This window comes from Hypanus sabinus, chromosome 3, assembly GCF_030144855.1.
Source record: "Hypanus sabinus isolate sHypSab1 chromosome 3, sHypSab1.hap1, whole genome shotgun sequence".
NCBI lineage: Eukaryota > Metazoa > Chordata > Chondrichthyes > Myliobatiformes > Dasyatidae > Hypanus > Hypanus sabinus.
This window is the reverse complement of record NC_082708.1, coordinates 146,649,283-146,669,187: the sequence shown is the minus strand read 5'-3', so window position 1 is coordinate 146,669,187 and position 19,905 is coordinate 146,649,283. Positions and strand designations below refer to the sequence as shown.

At 41.3% G+C, this 19,905-nt stretch overlaps 2 protein-coding genes across 4 annotated transcripts in view; one reads left to right on the top strand and one right to left on the bottom strand.

Moving 5' to 3' along the window:
- The window catches only part of helq (helicase, POLQ like), a 59,703-nt gene that overhangs the window by 4,935 nt on the left and 34,863 nt on the right, over positions 1-19,905 (bottom strand). For both annotated transcript variants that reach the window (XM_059965324.1, XM_059965325.1), the window contains 4 exons: positions 18,352-18,450; positions 14,217-14,390; positions 8,598-8,711; positions 4,334-4,468 (listed from right to left, as the gene is read on the bottom strand). In XM_059965324.1, coding sequence (XP_059821307.1) covers positions 4,334-4,468; positions 8,598-8,711; positions 14,217-14,390; positions 18,352-18,450 — 522 coding nt within the window. The remainder of the gene's footprint in view (positions 1-4,333; positions 4,469-8,597; positions 8,712-14,216; positions 14,391-18,351; positions 18,451-19,905) is intronic.
- The window catches only part of LOC132391751 (SCAN domain-containing protein 3-like), a 43,963-nt gene that overhangs the window by 11,159 nt on the left and 12,899 nt on the right, over positions 1-19,905 (top strand). The window contains exon 3 of one of the 2 annotated variants that reach the window (XR_009511339.1): positions 8,859-14,208. The exons of the other annotated variant lie outside the window; for it this stretch is intronic. The gene's annotated coding sequence lies outside the window, so the exon portion shown is untranslated. Of the gene's footprint in view, positions 1-8,858; positions 14,209-19,905 lie in introns of those variants that run through there. 2 annotated transcript variants of the gene reach the window in all.

Genomic DNA, 19,905 nt, shown 5'->3' with positions numbered 1-19,905 from the left:
AACAGCAAGACTTCATTAGGAGTTTGAGGAGATTTGGTATGTCACCAAAGATTCTAGCAAATTCCTACAGATGTATCTTGGAGGGCATTCTGACTGTCTGCATCGCCTGCCGTTATGCCTTGCGCTCTACTGCTGCCAAAAACAACATATTTCATGATATATAACAGCGATAATAAACTTCATTCTAATTCTGTACGAACACTGTGCAAGACAAGTGTTTTACTGTATCTTGGTACCTGTTATAATAATTAAGCAATACCTCCTCTAGTTGTTAATTCCATGCACCCATTACCCAGGTTTTAGACTCCCTTATTCTGGTAAAATGATGATCCATCTACCCTATGCCTCTCATAATTTAAAAAACCTCTAATACATTAGCTGTCAGCTTCTTTCAGTTCAGGGTAACAAGTCCAATTGTTTTTTAATATGTAACTCAAGCTCTTTAGTTAACACAGCAATCTTATGAGTCATTTCCCAACTTCAATAGCTTAATCACAGAACTTCATATGATACTCTGGTCCAGCTTGACCACAACTTGTACATTTGCAACATGATTTCCCAACTCCTGTACTCAATGTCTCAGCCAACAAAGGCAAGAATACCACACGCATTTCTTCATCGCTGTTAACCTGCGTCACCGCTATCAGGGAATTATGTCCTTGTAGTCCAAGGTCTCTCTGATCAACAATACTCCCCAGGGCCATGTCATACACTGTATGCACAAAGGGCAATTTAACAGAGAATGTATACAGTATACAACCTGAAATTTGTACTCTTCACAGACACCCATGAAACAAGCAACCCTATAGAGAGATTGATAGAAACATCAAGGCCCCAAAGCCCCCCCCCCCTTCCTTGTTTTAGCCTGGTTTAATATCTAATGTTGATCTCTTAGCACTTTTCTAATTTAAATTCCATCAGCTATTACTTTGCCCACTTCCCATTTCATCTAGATCCATTTTGGAACTTTAAACAATGTTTTTCTGTCTATTGTACTAACCGCTTTGGTGTCATCCGCAAACCACCTACATTCTTATGCAAGTCAATGTTATGTAAGATAAACAATAAAGAGACCAGCATTGATCCTGCAGCACACCATTGGTCACAGATTTCCAATCTGAAAAGCAAGCCACACTAACACCCTCTACCTCCTACCAAGCTAAGTTTGTATCCAGTTTGCTCTCTCACCCAGAATTCCATGTGTTCTAACCTTTTGAACTAGCCTACAACATGGGATCTTGTCAAAATCCATGCAGACAATGTCTACCACCCATTTCATTCAATCCTTTTGGTCAACTCCTTAAAAAAACAAAAAAAAAATTATGTGACATGATCTCCAACAAGCATTTCCTGCTGTCCATCTTCATTCGGTCATTGCCTTCCCAATGCAAATAAATCCTATCACCTCAAATCCCAACTGGTAACCATTGATGCAAGTCTCACTGGCCTGTAGTTGTTCTTGCAGCCCTCCTTAAGTAAGGGTCCAACATTAGCTTCCATGCTAATTACTGGCTAATGACGTAACTAAAATCACTGCTAAGGCCCCAGCAATTCTTTCCTTACTTCCAATTGGGCCTAGAGTACAGCTGACTATCTTGGATATATATCCACATCAAGATTGCAAACACCTCCTACTCTGTAATGTCAATATGCATCAGGCCATTAGTATCACTGGCTTCCATGTCCTTTTTCACTTCTCCATGACTGCACACATATATTCAGTGGCCACGTTATTATGTATATTAATATCTAATCAGCCAATCGTGCAGAAGCAACTCAAAAGTCAAGAGGTTAAACTGTTGCTCTGTCTAAACACCAAAAGGAGGAGGAGATGTGATCTACGTGACTCTGACCATGAAATGATTGTTGGTACCAGATGGGGTGGTTGGAGTCTCACAGAACTGGTGATCTTCTGGAATTTTCCTGCACAGCAGTTAAAGAATGCTGTGAGAAACAAAAAAGAACATCCAGTGTGCAGCAGCCCTATGAGCAAAAATGCCTTGTTATTGTAGGAGGTCAGAGTAGAATTTCCAGACTGGTTCAAGCTGACAGGAAGGTGAAAGTAACTCAATCCATGTTTCAACAGGGGTGTGCAGGAGAGCATGTCTGAATACATAAAACGTCAAACCTTGAAGTAGGTGGGCTACAGCAGCAGTAGACTACAAGCATACACTTAAGTGGCCACTTTATTAGGTATTTCGTACCTGCTTGTACATTTGCATTAATGACCAGGTGCACCAGTATACCTAATAAAGTAGCAACTGAGTGTAGATTACCATATTGATAATTTCCCCTTAGTTATTCTTTTGTTCTTAATGTACACAATTTACAGAATCTTTTAGTTTATTTTCCCCTTTACCTTACGTACCACCACGTGTTGGCATGTGGCCAAGTGGTTAAGTCGTTCGTCTAGTGATCTGAAGGTCGCTAGTTCGAGCATTGGCTGAGGCTGCGTGTGTGGCCCTGAGCAAGGCACTTAACCACACATTGCTCTGCGATGACACCAGTGCCAAGCTATATGGGTCCTAATGCCCTCCCCAAGAAACAACATCGGTGGCGTGGAGAGGGGAGGCTTGCAGCGTGGGCAACTGCCAGTCTTCCATACAACCTTGACCATGCTTGCGCCCTGGAAACTTTCCAAGGTGCAAATCCACGGTCTATTGAGACTAATGGAGGCCTACATATATCTACCAACAAATCTCATGGACCCTCTTTGCCCTAATTTCCTTAAATATATTACTACATCCCCTATACTCAAGGGACTCACCTGATCCAAACCTGACATATGCCACCTATTTTTCAATGACCAGAACTTCAATATCTTCTGCCAGTTAGGGTCCTCTAATCCTACTACAATTGTCCTTCACTCTAATACAGGAGTTCCCAATCTTTTTTTATGCCACGGACCCTTACCATTAACTGTAGACCACAGACTGGGAACCCTGCTCTAATAAGATACTAGCCCTGAGCTTTTCTAATCTCATTTAAAATTCCTCAACTTGCCATTTTTGCACATTTCTAATCTCCTCAGAATTAGATTTGTTAACTGCCTTCTTGAGCCATTTTAGTTTTTCTGGTGAAGGGATTGCCACCCTGCTGTTTGGTGAGGAGTTACAAGATTTACATCAATAACATTGATGGAACAGTTAAAAAAAAAGCAGAAAACTAGTGGGTAATTAAATTTTTTTTATATGTTTAGCAATCAAAATTTTCATGGGCGTCTTTCCTGATAGTTCACTCTTTGTTTAATTACTGATTTAAGTCAACCATATTTTATCTTCTGGTTGCTGTGGTTTGATCTGAAGTCATGTCATTGAATTGTAACTCCAGACATGATAGGAATCCAGTAACAACCATTTTACCACACTTTTCATGCTCATTTTATGAATATTTTATTCTGGTAGGATTTCATGAACAATATACACCTGCAACCAAAAGCCCAACATCATCTTGATTCAGTTGTTCCAGTTTTGCAGGGATCCAGAAATTGTCTTAACAGGCTGTATAAATCAGCAAGTATGTGCAACTACTGGTCATTGTCTTCTTAGAGAATGTGATGAAAGAAATTAAGTTATTTAATCATCCATTTCTGAGATTAAGAAAGAAATGAGAAATAATCATTCCAATTGCAGCGCAGCCCTGCATAAACTGAAAACAGATTGGGAATCTGTATGAAGATGCAATTGGTGCGTTTGGTTATATAAAGCCTCAGCATATTAGTACGGGAGAACTAGGTACACACATCTGTCAACTGTAAGTCAAAGTTTATTGTCATGCCCAGGTGCAATGAAAACTCATTTGCAGCAGCATCGCAAGATTCTCAAAACAGGTAGTTCCTTTCACAAGTTCAACACGTCATCAGGTGCTTTCCAGGCATGGTAGAAAACTACAACAATATTTAAATCAATGATGCAATGCCAACTCCATATGTCAAACATTATATAATTAGCAGTTTTTACTCATGATTGGAACCTATTCGCCAGTCATTACGAAATTCCTTCAGGGTAACAATGGACTTGGGATTAATATCCAGTTGAGAAGCAGCAAACATACTCTACTGGCTACATCATCAATGTAGTCCAAACAATAATTTATGCCAGTAATGAAAACAGAAAATGATCAAAACACTCATTAAGTTGGTCAGCAACTTTGGAAAGAAAGAACGATTAGTATTTCAGGCCCAAGAGTATAACAAAAGGTCTTCAACACGAAACATAAACTGCTTCTCTTTTCACAGATGCTGTCTGACCTGCTGAGCATTTGCAGCATTTTCAATCTCATTTCAGGCTTCTAGCATTGCAGTTAAAAAAAAAATCTAGTAAATGTTGCTTACCTTGGCAGAAGAAACTATTTGATTCGCTTGGCGTCTGGACATATGTTCAACTGATTTGACCAGTGTTTCAGGGCTTACATTAGCCAGATAAGATAAAGACTTATAACCAGCATTGTATAACTGTCGAGCTCGAGCCTGCAGACCAAAGCAGTATACGACAGTCAGAAATGTTCCTAACGGGATATCAAACTTAAAGGAGATGCAAATTAGTAACTAAAAGAAATGTTAAATTATAAAAGATTGTAAAAGTTAAATCAGTACTGTACAAGTCATTGTCTTAAGCACAGTTCAATTGAAATTTTATGTAACTATCAGAGTTCATGGGAATGTTTTGATCTGAAGTGCTACTTTGTTCTTGGTTTCATTTGAACTCAACCCTCCATTACATTAAAATGCTGATAAACTAGCATCATTGAGACTTTGGCTCTGAACTAATAGATTTTCAGGAATCCTGGAGGTTACTCTTATTAATATCCAAAATACACTTTTATTCCACTTTTGCATTTTACACACTGGTATAATTTTAAGAGAATTCAGTGAGATTAATGGGAACAGGAAATATACAAACACCCTGAACCCTGGATTTGTTAGGAGGTAACACTAAAATAGGTAGTGCTGCTGACAGAGAAGACGATAATCAAGACTTAGAGAGATTTTCATCAACTGGGTAGTAAGTGAGCCAAGGAATGGCAAATGGGAGTTTAATTCGGATAAGTGCAAATTGTTGCACTATGGGAAGACAAATTAGGTTAAAATTTCTACAGTGAATTATGGAGCCCTGGGGAGTGTTATAAAACAGAGGAAAGTACATGGTTTGCTGAAAGTGACGTAACAAATATACAGGATAATGAAAAAGGCCTTTGGCACAATGGTCTTCATCAACCAAAACATTGGGTAGAGAAGAGGAGAAAATCTGCAGATGCTAGAAATCCAAACAACACACACAAAATGCCAGAGGAAGTCAGCAAGCCAGGCAGCATCTATGGAAAAGAGTATAGTTGATGTTCCAGGCCCGAAATGTTGACTATACTCTTTTCCATAGATCCTGCCTGGCCTGTTGAGTTCCTCCAGCATTTTGTGTGTTGATTAGGTATGGAAGTTGGGTTGTTATATTGCAGTTGTGTAAGACATTAGTGCAGCTGCATTTGAAATACGTGTTTAATTTTGTTCACCCTGCTATAGGAAAGATGTCATTAAGCTAGTAAGAGTGCAGAAAAGATTTACAAGGATACTGCCAAGACCTGATGGACAGACTTATGGAGAGATTCAGTAGGTTAGGACTTACTACGTTGGAGTGTTAGAAAACGAGGGGTGATCTTTTAGAAGTATACGAAATTATGAAGAGCAGACATAGGTTCAATGCTCTTGTCTTTTTCTAGGGGTTACTGAATCAAGAACTAGTGGGCATCGGTTTAAGTTGAGGGGTCACAGATATAAAAGCAACCTGAGGGACAACAGAGAGTGTGATACTTGAACTGCTATTAGGGGATGAAGCAAGGCAGGTGACAGAAGAAACACTTTGCATCTAGTGATTGTAATGCCATTAGTTTCAAATATGGGAAAAGATAGGTCTGGTTTGCAGGTTAAGATTCTAAATTTGAGAAAAGCCAATTTTGATGGCATCAGAAAGGATCTGTCAAGTATGGATTGGGATAGGCTGTTTTCTGGCAAAGGTGTACTTGGTAAATGGGAGGACTTCAAAAGTGAACTTTTGAGAGTACAAAGCTTGTATGTGCCTATCAGAGTAAAAGGTAAAGATACCAGGTTTAGGGAACCTTGGTTTTCAAGGGATATTGAAGCCCTGGTTAAGGAAAAAGAGGGAGGTGCATAACAGGTAGGAACAAATGAGGTACTTATGGAGTATAAGGAATGCAAGAAAACACTTAAGAAATCAGCAGGGCTAAAAGAAGGCCTGAGGTTGCCCTAGCAGATCAGGTGAAGGAGAACCCCAAGGGATTCCACTGATATGTTAAAAGGATTTCAAGGGGCAATATTGGTCTTCTGGAAAATCAGAATAGTAATCCGTTCATGGAGCCAAAGTGATGGAGAGATCTTAAAGAGATTTTTCCTGCATCTGTATTTACTCAGGAGACACAGAGTCTACAGAAGTGAGGCAAAGCAGCATCGACTTCATGGACCCTTTACAGATTACAGATGAGGAGGTGTTTGCTGTCTTGAAGCAAATTAGGGGGATAAATCCCCAGGTCCTGACAAGGTGTTCCCTCGGACCATGTGGGAGGCAAGTGAAAATATTCCCAGGGCCCTAACAGAGACATTTAAATCATATTTGGTGACAGGTGTGGTGTCAGAGGTTTGGACAATATCAAATGCTATTCTGCTATTTTAGGAAGGCTCCAAATATAATCCAGGAAATTATAGGCCAATGAGCCTGACATCAGTAGTGGGAAAGTCACTGGGAGGAATTGGGAGGACTGGATATATGGCTGGACATGGACTGATTAGGGATAGTCAGCATGGCTTTGCGTGTGGTAGTTCATGTCTAACCAATTTCAGAGTTTTTCGAGCAAGTTGTGCTGGTTGTGAAAGACAGGTTCACAGCCAGCGAAAGGCTTGCTTATATTGACATCAAACGATCTGTGGTAGAGAGAATGATCAGCTTTAAGTTCCTCGGCATAAACATCTCCGAGGATCTCATGTGGTCTGTATGTACCAGCTGTGTAGTGAAAAAGGCACAACAGCGCCTCTTTCACCCCAGACGGCTGAAGACGTTTGGTGTGGGCAGTCTCAGTCCCTCGGCATTCAATATAAGGTAGTAAACTGGATTGGACATTGGCTGTGTGGGAGAAGCCAGAGTGACAGAGTGATGGTTGCTCTCTGACTTGAGGCCTGTGATTGGTGCAGTGCCACAGGGATCAGGGGTGGGTCCATTGTTGTTTGTCATCTTAATCACATATCATCCAGATCATTGGTAAACTGGATCAGCAAGTTAAGGTTAACACCAAGATTGTGGGTGTAATGGACAGCAAGGGAGACAATCAGAACTTGCAGTGGAATCTGGACCAGCTGGAAAAATGGCAGATGGAATTTAATACAGAGAGGTGTTGCACTAATGTAGGACCAAACAGGGCAGGTCTTGTAGTGAACGGTAGGGCACTGAGGAGTGAACAAAGGATTGTTCTACATCAGATGCATGGAGAGGGGGTGCTTACTACATGATCAATGACTTGTTCTTCATATCGTTCTGCCTAGGCTCGCGCATTGAGACAACCAGGACGCAATATCCATGGTTGACTCTGACTGACCGAGTCCTCAGACTCAGATTAATTTAGATAGGATAAATTGAAACAGGCTTTTACCACTGACGTTGTTGGGTGGGACTACAACTGGAAGTCATAGGTTAAAGGTGTTAAGTTTAAGGGGAACATGAGGGGAAACTTCTTCATTTTGAAAGTGCAGAACAAGCTGACAGCGTAGGCTCGATTTCAACGTTTAAGTTTGGATAGGTACATGGATGGGAGGGGTATGGAGGGCTATGGTCCTGCTACAGGTCGATAGGAGTAGGTAGTTTAAGTGCTTCGGCACAGACTAGGTGGGCTGAAGGGCTTGTTTCGGTGCTGTACTTTTCTATGACTCTATGACACCAAGAGATTGGTCAGTATATGGAATGAGCTGTCACAGGAACTGGTTGAGGCAGATATACTAACATTTAAAAGGTACTTGTCAGGTATATGGAGAGAAAAGATTTATAGAAATTTTGGCCAAACATGGGCAAACAGGATGTGCTTAGGTGGGAATCTTGGTTGGCATGGACCAGTTCGGCAGAAGAATCTATTTCCTTGCTGTATCTGCTATACCCACCCTGGCTTTGTCTGCACGGTCTAGACCCTGGCTTCACACTGGAAAACAAATTGTATTTTCACACTGGACTCCCAGCTCACATTTCCAGATGAGCAAGTGACCCAGACTGCAAACCAACAACATTCCTGAAAAGCTGAATGCCATATTAACAGACTTTTACAGTACGTCCTTGCACTTAGATTGCGATTTTGGGCCACAGTTAAATCTCTGGTCATTCATAGATTTCAAGCAACGGTTAAGCAGTGGAGAAAGCTTACACTATGCATTTTTTCCTTCCTCTAATCTACTTGTCCAATATTTTTTAAATCTCATCCCACAAACTGAGTAACTCAAATATGCATGAATTCCATTTTCCTTCTTTATTTCCTAATGCTGTAAAACCTTATATGGTTCTCGTAAGAAATAGCAGCATTTTATAAAGAGAATAAAAATCCAATTTACAAACCTCTTGGACACCTGATATTTCCATAAGAGGAATAAGTTCGGGTTTCACACAGTATGACAGTTTCTGAGTCAGGTTTGTAAAGAGAGCTCGATATGCCCAGAATTCCTCTAATTCCTATAGATGATAAAACAGTAGCAGATCCAATTAAATTAAATGTAACACCCCAGTTAAGATGTTTACTGTTATGTGTAGTAGGTATTTTAGCAGTTAAGAGCCTGTTTGGGTTTGAGCTGAAATAAGGGACTTCGTTTTTCAACTTAGGAATGTGCTGTCAGCCAATCACAATGGTGGAATTGGGAGAAGGATCTAGAGAACGCAGGTGTAGGTGGAGATCTTTTTAGCGGGAGCCGGAAGATGGCTGAGGATGCCATCCCTGTTGCACAAGGTGCTTTGTGCAGATGAATGGCTTCAATGAGAAGGACCAATATTACCATGGGGGAGCTCGTTTGTTTGAGATGGATTTTGAGCGACACTTGGAAGACGGTGTGATTCTTCACAGAGCCCGAGGGTCCAGTGCACAAGTTACTAACAACTTCAAAATAAGCACCAATTTATGTGCACAGTTGACTGCTTAATTACAATTGGTCCTTTTTGTTTTTTTCTTTCTTTTCTTTAATAAATCTTTGCTTAAGTTAACATACATAAATATATTTTCTTTATAATTGCATGCAGTGTATGATTTGTTATTCCTTGCCAACAGGCAGTAAATAGCACAGCAATCACACAAACTGGGGGTTGGGTAGGCGAGACAACCCAATCTCATGGGTTTGGCAGGACCAAATATACACCCTAGAATTACAGAGCCTGAGAAAGGTGGTTTCCTAGTTGTGGAGTCCAGTGGCTGTTAGCTTGGGGCTAACAAGTTGCATTTTCAGAGACACCCAGTAATAAAGGGTTTCACTGGTGATTATCATCCTGGATTGAATGCATTGAATGCTGTGTGATTGCCCAAAGAATTGATTAAGTGGTTTTGTGTGTGTTAAACTATTGTCCAGGTAAAATGAGTGGCCGCAGGGATTAAGTTTTGGTGCGATTCAGAGATTGACCATAACTAATGCTTGTGTTCTGAGTGGGGTGGATATCCACAACCCAGATGAATTGGTGACTAGAGTTTTAAGTTCTGTTAAAGCATTAGGGGAAACTTACGATCATGGAGCGGCACTTTGAACAAACGGTGGACAAAGTATGGTTTTAGTTCAGACTAGTGATAATGTGACAGCAGTCGATCTGCCTGTTACTAATGGGGTCCCAAGAGAGGAAGGGCCAAGCAAGGGCTGTCTATAGAAGAGGGACGTGTAGGCGAGGCTGCTAAATCGAAAGTCGAGTTTCCCATAGCTGAGGGTGGAGACTTTAAAGAAAAATTGCTCTCATTTCTGCTGAGTGAGAGGAAGGAGTTGTCTGATGTGATAGGTCCAGTGAGTCCTTCAGCTGTTGATTTAAATTCTGAGCTCATTTTGGCTATTACATCACTGGTTGATAAATGCAGAAATATATCTGTGGAGAGCCACAGTTATTGTAGGCTGGGGGTGTTCTCTAGGGTCAAGCTCACAGCCTGATGCGGACGAAAAATGAGGCATGGGCTGAGCAGACATTTCAGTTACTGGGTAAATGGCAGTGCTCAGATATGAAAAAACTGAGACCTGGTAGAGAGCTTAAAGGGGCCAGTGGCTGATACAGTGAGATCCTTAACGCAGAAAATCCATTAGCCACGTCAGCTAATTATCTGCAAGCTCTGGAAGATGCTGGAAGTGCAGCCGATCTCAGGATGAAGCTTAGGCACACATTCCAGGAGGAAGGAGAGAAGCTGTCTGCCTACATTTTCAGGTTGGAGAAGCTGCTGCACTGTTTGTGCCACAAACGGGGCATTCAGCTGTCTGAAAGAAATTGCTTGACGATAGAGCAAGTTGTGAAGGGCAAATTGTCACATGACGCGATTGCTCTACGTATTCAAATGACCCACAAGATGTGCCCTCCTCCACCTTTTACCAAGTCACTCAGAGAAGTCAGGGAGGAGGAAAATGCGATGGAGGAGTGGGAGTCCTCCGTCAGCAGGGCACAGTCCTTGGCAGTAGCCTCTGCTGCTGAAACGACCTCTAGTGCCATACAGGTGGGGGGTTTGCAGGATTTTGTGAAAGATTTGAGAGCTGAGGTATTCCGGTCGATACTGGTACCAAGCATGACAAAGTCGATAGGGAGTCGGACCCACTGATGGAATGTACCAAGGAGAGGGCTGCTGCTGAGTGGGGTCCCTCGACCAGGGGAGCAACTGGTGTTTTCTGTTACATCCGTGGCATTGACTTTTCAAGCGGGAGTGTGAAGGACACACCAAAATCTTTGGAAAGTAAATCAGCAGTTAATCAGACAGAAGAAAAGAGATAAGACTACAAAGGGACCTAGTAAAGGAATGGGCGGACATTTCAGAGAGGATACGACAGTGTATCAAAGGTAACACTAAAGTACCAAACACTATTTCTGAAGGATTAGTGGGACCAAGCTCTGCTGTTTCTATACAGATTGAAGGTGTTTATGCTAGAGTCATACTTGACACAGGTTCTCAAGTTACTTTGCTTTATAGATCCTTTTACAACTGGTATTTGACACATTTATCATTGACACCACTCAGTGCCCTTGAGATTTGGGGCTTAGTGCTGATGAGTACTCATATGACAGTTACTTGTCGTTGAAGCTGGAATTTTTGGAAGCAGATGTTGGAGTAACTGAGACTACCGACACACTAGTTGGTCTGCCCGGATCCAGTTAAAATGGGTGGAGCTTCCATTTTTGTGGGAACAAATACTACCGTTGTGAGAAGGCTCCTGTGAGCATGCAAGGAGAGAAATTGAAACAACTTTTTGAAAATCTTGTCCATTCACCCTGTGTTCAGAGCTGCTTTTGAGAGGGTGCAAGTTTCTCCCAAGCAGGATGATGAGCAGAAACGAGGAACTGTGTGGTAACCCAGTCTAAACCTGTTACGTTACATCCTGAACCCCTGAATTTGCTGGAATATCCACAGAATGTAGAAGGTTAACTGAGAAGATGTTAGGGTATGAAGAGGCATTTTCTACTGACGAGTCTGATGTTGATTACTCCAAGAATACTTGCCACACTATTGAAGCGACTGAGGACACCCCCTTCTGAGAGAGGTCTCGCTGGTTAGCACTAGCAGAGGTCGAGCATATTTGGCTACACTGGCTTAAACTGACATTAAGTAAAATTTGGTTATGGAGTAGGGGGACACGAGCCACTGAAAGACATGGGTGATGGACAGGGAGAGGCACCCTCCAGAAGACAGAAAGGGTCACAAGGGGTGGTTGAAGCTCGAGGAACTGAAGATAGGATAAGGAGGTATCAAAGAATCAGGACACCCCCAGATAGGTTGGTCTATGATACACTGGGGTAACAGAGTGTTGCTTTCAGAACGAGGGGGTCACAGTTTAAGGATAAAGGGGAAGCCTTTTAGGACCGAGATGAGGAAAGACTTCTTCACACAGAGAGTGGTGAATTTGTGGTATTCTCTGCCACAGTAAACAGTTGAGGCCAGTTCATTGGCTATATTTAAGAGGAAGTTAGTTATGGCCCTTGTGGCTAAAGGGATCGGGGGTATGGAGGGAAAGCAGGTACAGGGTTCTGAGTTGGATGATCAGCCATGATCATACTGAATGGCGGTGTAGGCTCGAAGGGCCGAATGGCCTACTCCTGCACCTATTTTCTACGTTTCTATGTTTCTTTTCCCCCTAATGAGATCTGTCACCACCATTTACAAATGGATTGGAGGTCCTAACATCACAAAATTCCTTTGAAAATTGTATTAATATTATGTTGATAAATTTATTTTATGATTGCTATGAGTTGTAGTTTTTTTGACCATTGTATATATAACAGCATAATATTTTACCTATTTGATTTTGACATTATATATTTTCTAGTTTTTATTATTGCTGTTTATATGTCTTCAATATTATGTTTGCTAAACTCCTCTGATCTGTATATCCTCTATTTGAAAATCAATAAAAAGATTGAAAAATGAAATGAATGATGAATTTCAAAGTCATGAGGACATGACTATTTTTGGTAAGGGGAGAGTGTAATGCCCTGATTACGATTGTTACCGTTATGCTGTAGGTATTTCAGTCCAGCAGTTCTGTAAGAGCAGTCTACTCTGCTTTCTGCCTGTTTGAATTCGAGCTGAGTCAAGGGGCTTTGTTGTTCAGCTTAGGATATGATGTCAGCCAAGCACAATGGTGGAACTGGGAAAAGGTTGGTGGGGGGAGGTCTTTTTTGGCGGGAGCTGGAGAACACAAGAGAGAAGTTGGCTGAGGATGCCATCTCTGTTGCACAAGGTGCTTTGTGCCGATGAATGGCTTCAAGGAGTAAGAGCCAATGCTCCCATGGGAGACCCTGTTTGTTTGAGATGGATTTTGATTGACATTCAGAAGATGGTGTGTGCTTTCATGTAGACCGAGGGTTCAGCATGTGAGTTACTGACAACGTCAAGATGAGCTCCAACTTGCGTGCGCATTTGACTGTTTAATTATAATAGGCCCTTTTTGTTTTTTTTTTACTTTCTTTTCTTTAATAACTCCTTGGTTATGTTAATGCTCATAAATATATATTCTTTATAGTTGTATGCAATGCACAGTCTGTTATTTTTTTTGCCGACGACTGATTGCAGTGGGGCAGTAAATCACATTCACACAAACTGGGGTTTGGGTGGGCGAGATATCCCACCTGGGGGGGGTTAGCAAGACCAAAGTCATATAAACCTAAAATTACGGAGCCTCAGAAAGGTGGTTTCCTCACTTCAGAGTCCAATGGCTGTTAGCAAGCTGCATTTCCAGAGATGCCCAGTAATAAAAGGTTTCATAAACGTCTGAACTTTAATCTAAGCCATTATTATTTCAATACTGGTGCTTTGGATTAAGTACAGCAAAAACATTTGATTGTAATTGCTTCATGTTGTTTTTCAAATAGTTCCTCAAAAAAAAACATGTGGTTAAAAATAAATGTACTGATGCAACACAGGAAGAGCCACCTTTGCCACATTTGCAGAAATCTGGGTTCACCCCGACCTTAGATGCTGTATGGAACTTCCACATTCTCCTTACAACAGTATGGATTTCCCCCGGGTACTTTGGTTTCTTCCTACATGTCAACCACATCCTCTGAGCTAATTTGCTGTTGTAGATTACTTCTAGTGCTTGGAGGCTGCGGGCATAGATGATTAAAGTACGTGTGATAGAATAGGTTAAAGGGAAATAAATAGGAAAAATGGTATTAATCTAAGAACCGGTGTGGTTCATGTCATCTCCTATTTTGTAATAAAATATGGAAATGCAGATCATGGCTAGTCTATGGAATAAAAGAGAAAACTCCATTCCAAAGTGATTCTGTATATGCTTAGCATATAGTTATTGCTTAAAAAAATAAAAAAATACAGTACTGTCAGGATGATGTCCAAATTTTGTTTAAATTGTTGCTTATAAGTTACATTACAAATACTATTCTTTGCAAATATGTTTTCAACAGTGGTTTACCATTAAAAAATTGTTCAGTCTATTATGGAATCTTTAACAACCACAGGAAGAAACTGCTCTAAAATAATTCAAGTTTTACAAATACCTCACAGAAACGCAGGACACTGGAGGAGAAAGCTGCTGCTGAACTCAACAAATTCTGCATAAAGCCACGGGGTAGGTTAAATTTCTGTGCCACAGCCCACATGTTCATCTCTTTGAAAAGCGAGTAAAGGACCAAGGTCAGGTACAACCTTCTTACGACAGACCAATTTATAGCCTAAAGAAATAAAAATGTATTGAATATCTACAACAGCTTGAAATAACGAAATAGGATTCATTGAGAAACATAAGTACAGTACAGTGCCAAAGTCTTAAGCACAAATATATAGCTAGGGTGCCTCAGACCTTTGCACTGCATTGTACTTGTCAATGTGGAGAGGACAGCAAGTTTGTAAATCTGGCAGGAGCAAAGGACGCTGGGAATGGCGAGGGTGAAGAGACATGGGAGGGATGTTAAACAGGCAGCAGAGAAGAAGTGCCGGGGCAGGGTGGTGACATGGGTACAGACAGATCCAGACATGAGACAGCAGGCAAGCTCATTTGATTCCAAACAGTTGGCTTATTGATCATTACAGAATGTCTCTAAGATGCTTCCTGTTCCCTCTCCTCTTCCTTCCCTCTTTCCCAACCATAATTCCTGTCTTCCTGACCCCTTCCCACTCACTCTCAGACCCGTTCCAGGATCACTCATGCATGTTAGGAAATTTGTTTTTTTTTTGTGGTAGTAGTATAGTGCAATACATAAAAGTACTATGCAAAAGGCTTAGGCACCCTAAGATTTTTGCACAATACTGCATATACTCAATGTAATTACACCTCCTCTCTCGCTACCATTCAGGGCCCCAAACAGTTCTTCCAAGTGAGGCGACACTTCATCTCTGAGTCTTTTGGGGTCATGTGCTGTATATGGTGCTCCCAGTGTGGCCTTGCATATATCGCTGAGCCCTGCCACAGTTTGGGAGACCACTTCACCGAACACCTATGTTCTGTCCGTCAGAGCAAGTGGGATCTCCCAGTGGCCACCTATTTTACTTCCACTTCCCATTCCAACATGTCAATCCATGGCCTCTACTATTGTAATGAGGCCACACTCAGGTTGGAGGAGCAACATGTTCTGTCTGGGTAGCCTTCAACCTGATGGCATGAACATAAATTTCTTGAACTTCTGGTAATGGCCTACCCATCCCTCCCACTTTCTCTCTCTCTCTCTCTCACCTTAAGTCCTTACTTGCCCATCGCCTCTCTGGTGCTCCTCCCGTTTTTCTTCCTTCCATGGCCTTCTGATCTTTATTAGATTCTCCACTCTCCAGCCCTGGATTTCTTTCACCAATTACTGCCCAGCTCTTTACCACCCCCCACCCTAGTTTCACCTATGACCTTGTGTTTCTCCCTACCCTCCCTCACTTTCCTACTCCAACTTCTCATTTCTTTTTCTCCAGTCCTACTGCAGGGTCTCAGCCTGAAGCATCAACTGTACTCTTTTCCAGAGATGCTGCCTGGTCTGCTGAGTTCCTCCAGCGTTTTGCGTGTGCTACATAGAACGGGGACATTAGGTGCAAGAATCACAGCCCACAATAAGCAGGACTTTGGCTATTACACTCTTCATTAAAAGCTCAATTTTTACCTGAAAACTTAACTGAAATGTTGGGCCTGCTTCAAGTCTAGGAATCTTTGGATTCAATTTACAGTTAATGTGACAATCAGCTATTCTAGCTGATTTCAATTCTAACACAATTTTTTTGTTCATGATCAATAGTCTAAGCTCATGTTTTCTTAAAAAGAGAAAAGAAGTAATTGTGAGGTCCTGTCACCACTGATCTTGCTGGCATCTCAGAGGAGATCAACTACACATTCTTTTTATTGGGCTATTTTAGCACTAATTATATGCACCACCCTAATCAGTTAAGATTAGTTCAATTATTTCACTGAGAGCTAATGTTACTTTACTTGGGGAATTCTTAGCAAAATAAAATTGGAATAGCAATAGCATATTACTATAGCTTTCAATATTATAGAAATCTTAATAATCCTCTCCTAATAAAATCAAATTCCTGATACTGTTATACTGTTACTAATTAAGATGCATTTGACAGCATTTCCATTTTCTATTTAATTTTCCTGAATCTTACCACTCAACATGAAAGGATTGAAGCCATTTATTTCAGACACAAAGAAACCATTTTTGATGAAAAAGAAATCATATCCTCCAAGAATTTTCAATTAAGAACTACATATATAGGACTTTTCATATCCATAAAGGCATTAAGTTAACTTTGAAATGTAAATAAAGTTGCTAGATGTCAAAGTAATGACCAATGTGATGTGCTAGTTGAGGGAGAAATATAGGCCTTAATATTGAGAGAACGTGTTGTTCTTTGAGTGAAAATTTATTATGTCGAATTTTCATCACACTATAGTACACAACACAATGGTTTCAACTGCTGTGTGCAGCTTTTTTGCCAATTGATGAGGGAACTAACTGAATAATAAATTATGAACCTTATTGTTTGAGAAGTAGCAGCGTAATAGGTGCAGTAATATTCTCCTTCCCAAGTGATTTCAAAGTAAATTTGTTATCCAAGTACATATATGCCACCTTATACAATTCAGAATACTTTTCTTGCATCAAACTCAATAAATCAATAACAATTCCTGAAACTGGTGGCGAGAGTCCTGAGGCTCCTGTACCTTCTTCCTGATGGTAGCAGCAAGAGAGCATGACCTAATTTAGCGGTCACCAACCTTTTTAAGCCCAAGATCCCCTACCTCGGTCTTAGTGAAAGGCAAGATCGACCCCAGATCGATTAGTTACATGCACGCGCACCAGGGCAGAAAAGACTGGAAGTAGAAATAATATATAAACTCCAGGAGTACCCACCCTTTTTTGCACCGTGGACTGGTTTAATATTGACGATATTCTTGGGATCGGCCGACTGGGAGGGGAGGTGTTAAACGCGACGGGAATACAGCGATATTCGAAGTAGGTTCCTTATGTCCAGTCTCTTCTGCAATTTAGTTTTCGCGGCTCTTGGCACTTAGCTTCTGTCCTGCTTGCTCACGTTTTTTCTGCTGAAAAAACTCAGTGAGTTTGTCGTTAAGTGCAGGATGCTTGGACTCAAGGTGCCGAAGCAGTTTTGAGGGCTTCATTGCCGCATTAGACAGCCTCCCAGCCCGAAGTCCAGCTTCCCGCCCACCTGCTGCCAGCCGCCTTGGCCAGGTGCGGCTGGTTGTGGGTGGGGTGAGAGGACAAGGTCAGGGCCCGAGGTCCCTGTGCTGGGGCCGCGGTCGTCACAGTCAGGAGAGAGTGAGCGACCGAGCGAGGAGTGCGACAGGGCGCGCACCCGCCCCCGCGTAGGATCTATTGGCCGACAAAAGTTTTCTTCAGCAGATTGCAGCGAGGTAGCTACTCTGCTACTTACGAAACCCTAAGCCCGAATTAGGTCGTCTGCGAATATTTTAGCACTGGGTTCCCCACGAACATTCGGCATGCTAAACAGGTTTAGAGGTGGCGCTCGTCTGTTCGCGGTCCAGGCCAGTAGCAACGGTACTTCCCATCAGCCGGTTACCCGAGGCCAACCAGTGATCCCCAGTGCAAGGGTGTCACTGTGTTTAGGCAACTGATGACCTTGCGTGTGTTCAACAGTGGGCGTGACAGGGACTGAGGAAAGGTGGAGCTGACTCGTATCATTTCCTCGCGGCCCAGTGTTTGGGGACCACTGAAGTACACTGTGTAGTGCGGGGGAGCTACACGCATGCACACTGGGCAGAAAGAATGGAACTAAAACCCTGCAACCTGGAAACAATCTCTCAACAGTATTTGTGTGTGTATCTATCTATCTATCTATTTATTTATTTATTTATTTATTGGGGGATCTACTAGTAAAGTCTCAAAGATCAACCAGTCGATTGCGATCGACGGGTTGGTGACCACTAACCTAATTAGTGAGGGTCCACCTAGAATAGGTCCACACAGGAGTTTAACCAGGAAAAAGATCATCCCAAAGTGCTTCATTAAAGACTTCACTTATATAGCATCATTTATGTAGAAATATGTCCCGAGGGTTTGATGGATCAGAAAGAATGTGGAAAAACCTCAAAGTTCTAAAAATCCACTTTGGATCAGAAATTACAAATAGTAAAAGGCTGTATTTTTTTTTAAATTCTGTGCCAAATCTTACCTTCTTGACTGCTTGACCAGATGCCTTCTTTGTAAGGAAGCTTTCTGGTACACCTACAGCGGCAAAGACCTTTTGTTCAATTACATCCAACTGATGATACTAGGATTAAAACATAACACTGAAAAGTAATATTCAGCATATTTGTACTGTAAACATTTAAATATTTCTCTAGTCCCTACATAGAAATAAAAACAAATTCTGAAGCAATTATAAAAGACCTCAGTAACTTGACATGTATGAAAAAGAAATTGCATAATGAGGACCAAGTGTGGTTATGAGAATTATCAATTTTAACAATTTCAGTAGAAAGTTTTATACATAAAAGCTATATACTCATACTGGAATGTGGGAGCCAGTGAAAAGATCGTTCCTCATTGCCAAAGAGTGGAGGGGCTTTCTCCTTGAAGTGCTATATTTCACACACTTCCCTCCAGCTACATTATCAATGATGTTTCTTCCATTATATAGTTATAAGTAAGGTTGTTTATTCAGGATTATGAAAAGTTTGGTTACATTCACAAGTTCTTGGAAATGAAGCAGTCACTGTCTGCCTGCAGCAAGAGACTGAAAGACATTAAAATGACAAGGGAGTCAACAGGTATGGGGACAAAGCAGGAACAGTGGTTTTGATGGCAAGAATGAATCAACTATGATCTTATGGAATGGCAAAGCTGGCACAAGGGCTAACTGGCATTCTGCTGGTTCTTATATTATTAAGAATTACGCTATTGAGTAGCATGTAACGTTTGTACTATCTGTGTCAGGGAATAGTTATCTTCACCCAACTTTCAACAATATTACCATTGCTAAGTCCCCCAGCATGAACATCTAGGAGGGTCTTCTTTGATAAGAAACTCATCTGGGCTGGCCATGTAAATACTGTGACTACAAGAACAAGTCAAAGGTTGGGGAATCTGCTGCAACGAACTAATTTCATGACCTTAAACCAACTACAACATGAAAATCAGGAATATAATGGAATATTTTCCACTTGCTTGATGACTGTGTGCCAATAATATTCAAACTTGGCAAAACTTGGGCAAAGTAGCTCACTTGGCACTCCATTCACTATCTTTAACATACATTCCCTCCACCACATGGCTACATGTGTAACATCTACAAAGTGCACAGTAGTCATTTACCATTTCTATTTCATCAGCAGCTCCAAGCTTATCTTGACCTCTATTAAATCTAAGTACAAAATACATATGGGCTTTCGACTACACTCCACCCTAACTTGAGTATACATCACCACTGCTTCATTGTTACCAAGTATAAATTATGACATCCCCAAAAGCAAAAGAAAAGTGTCTTCACTAGAAGAATACAGCAATTTAAGATAGCAAAGGCAAGAAGTACCAAGCTTGCTATGACACACTTGTGCCAGAAAATAAATGACACTGGGTTAGATAGCACATTCCAGCATACCAAGCCAATAATGACAAGGCAACAGCTAGGTAAACCTACATCAGAATTTGGAGTAAACACAAAGTACACTGCAGATGCAGTGGTCAAACCAACATGTACAAACAAGCTGGATGAACTCAGCAGGTC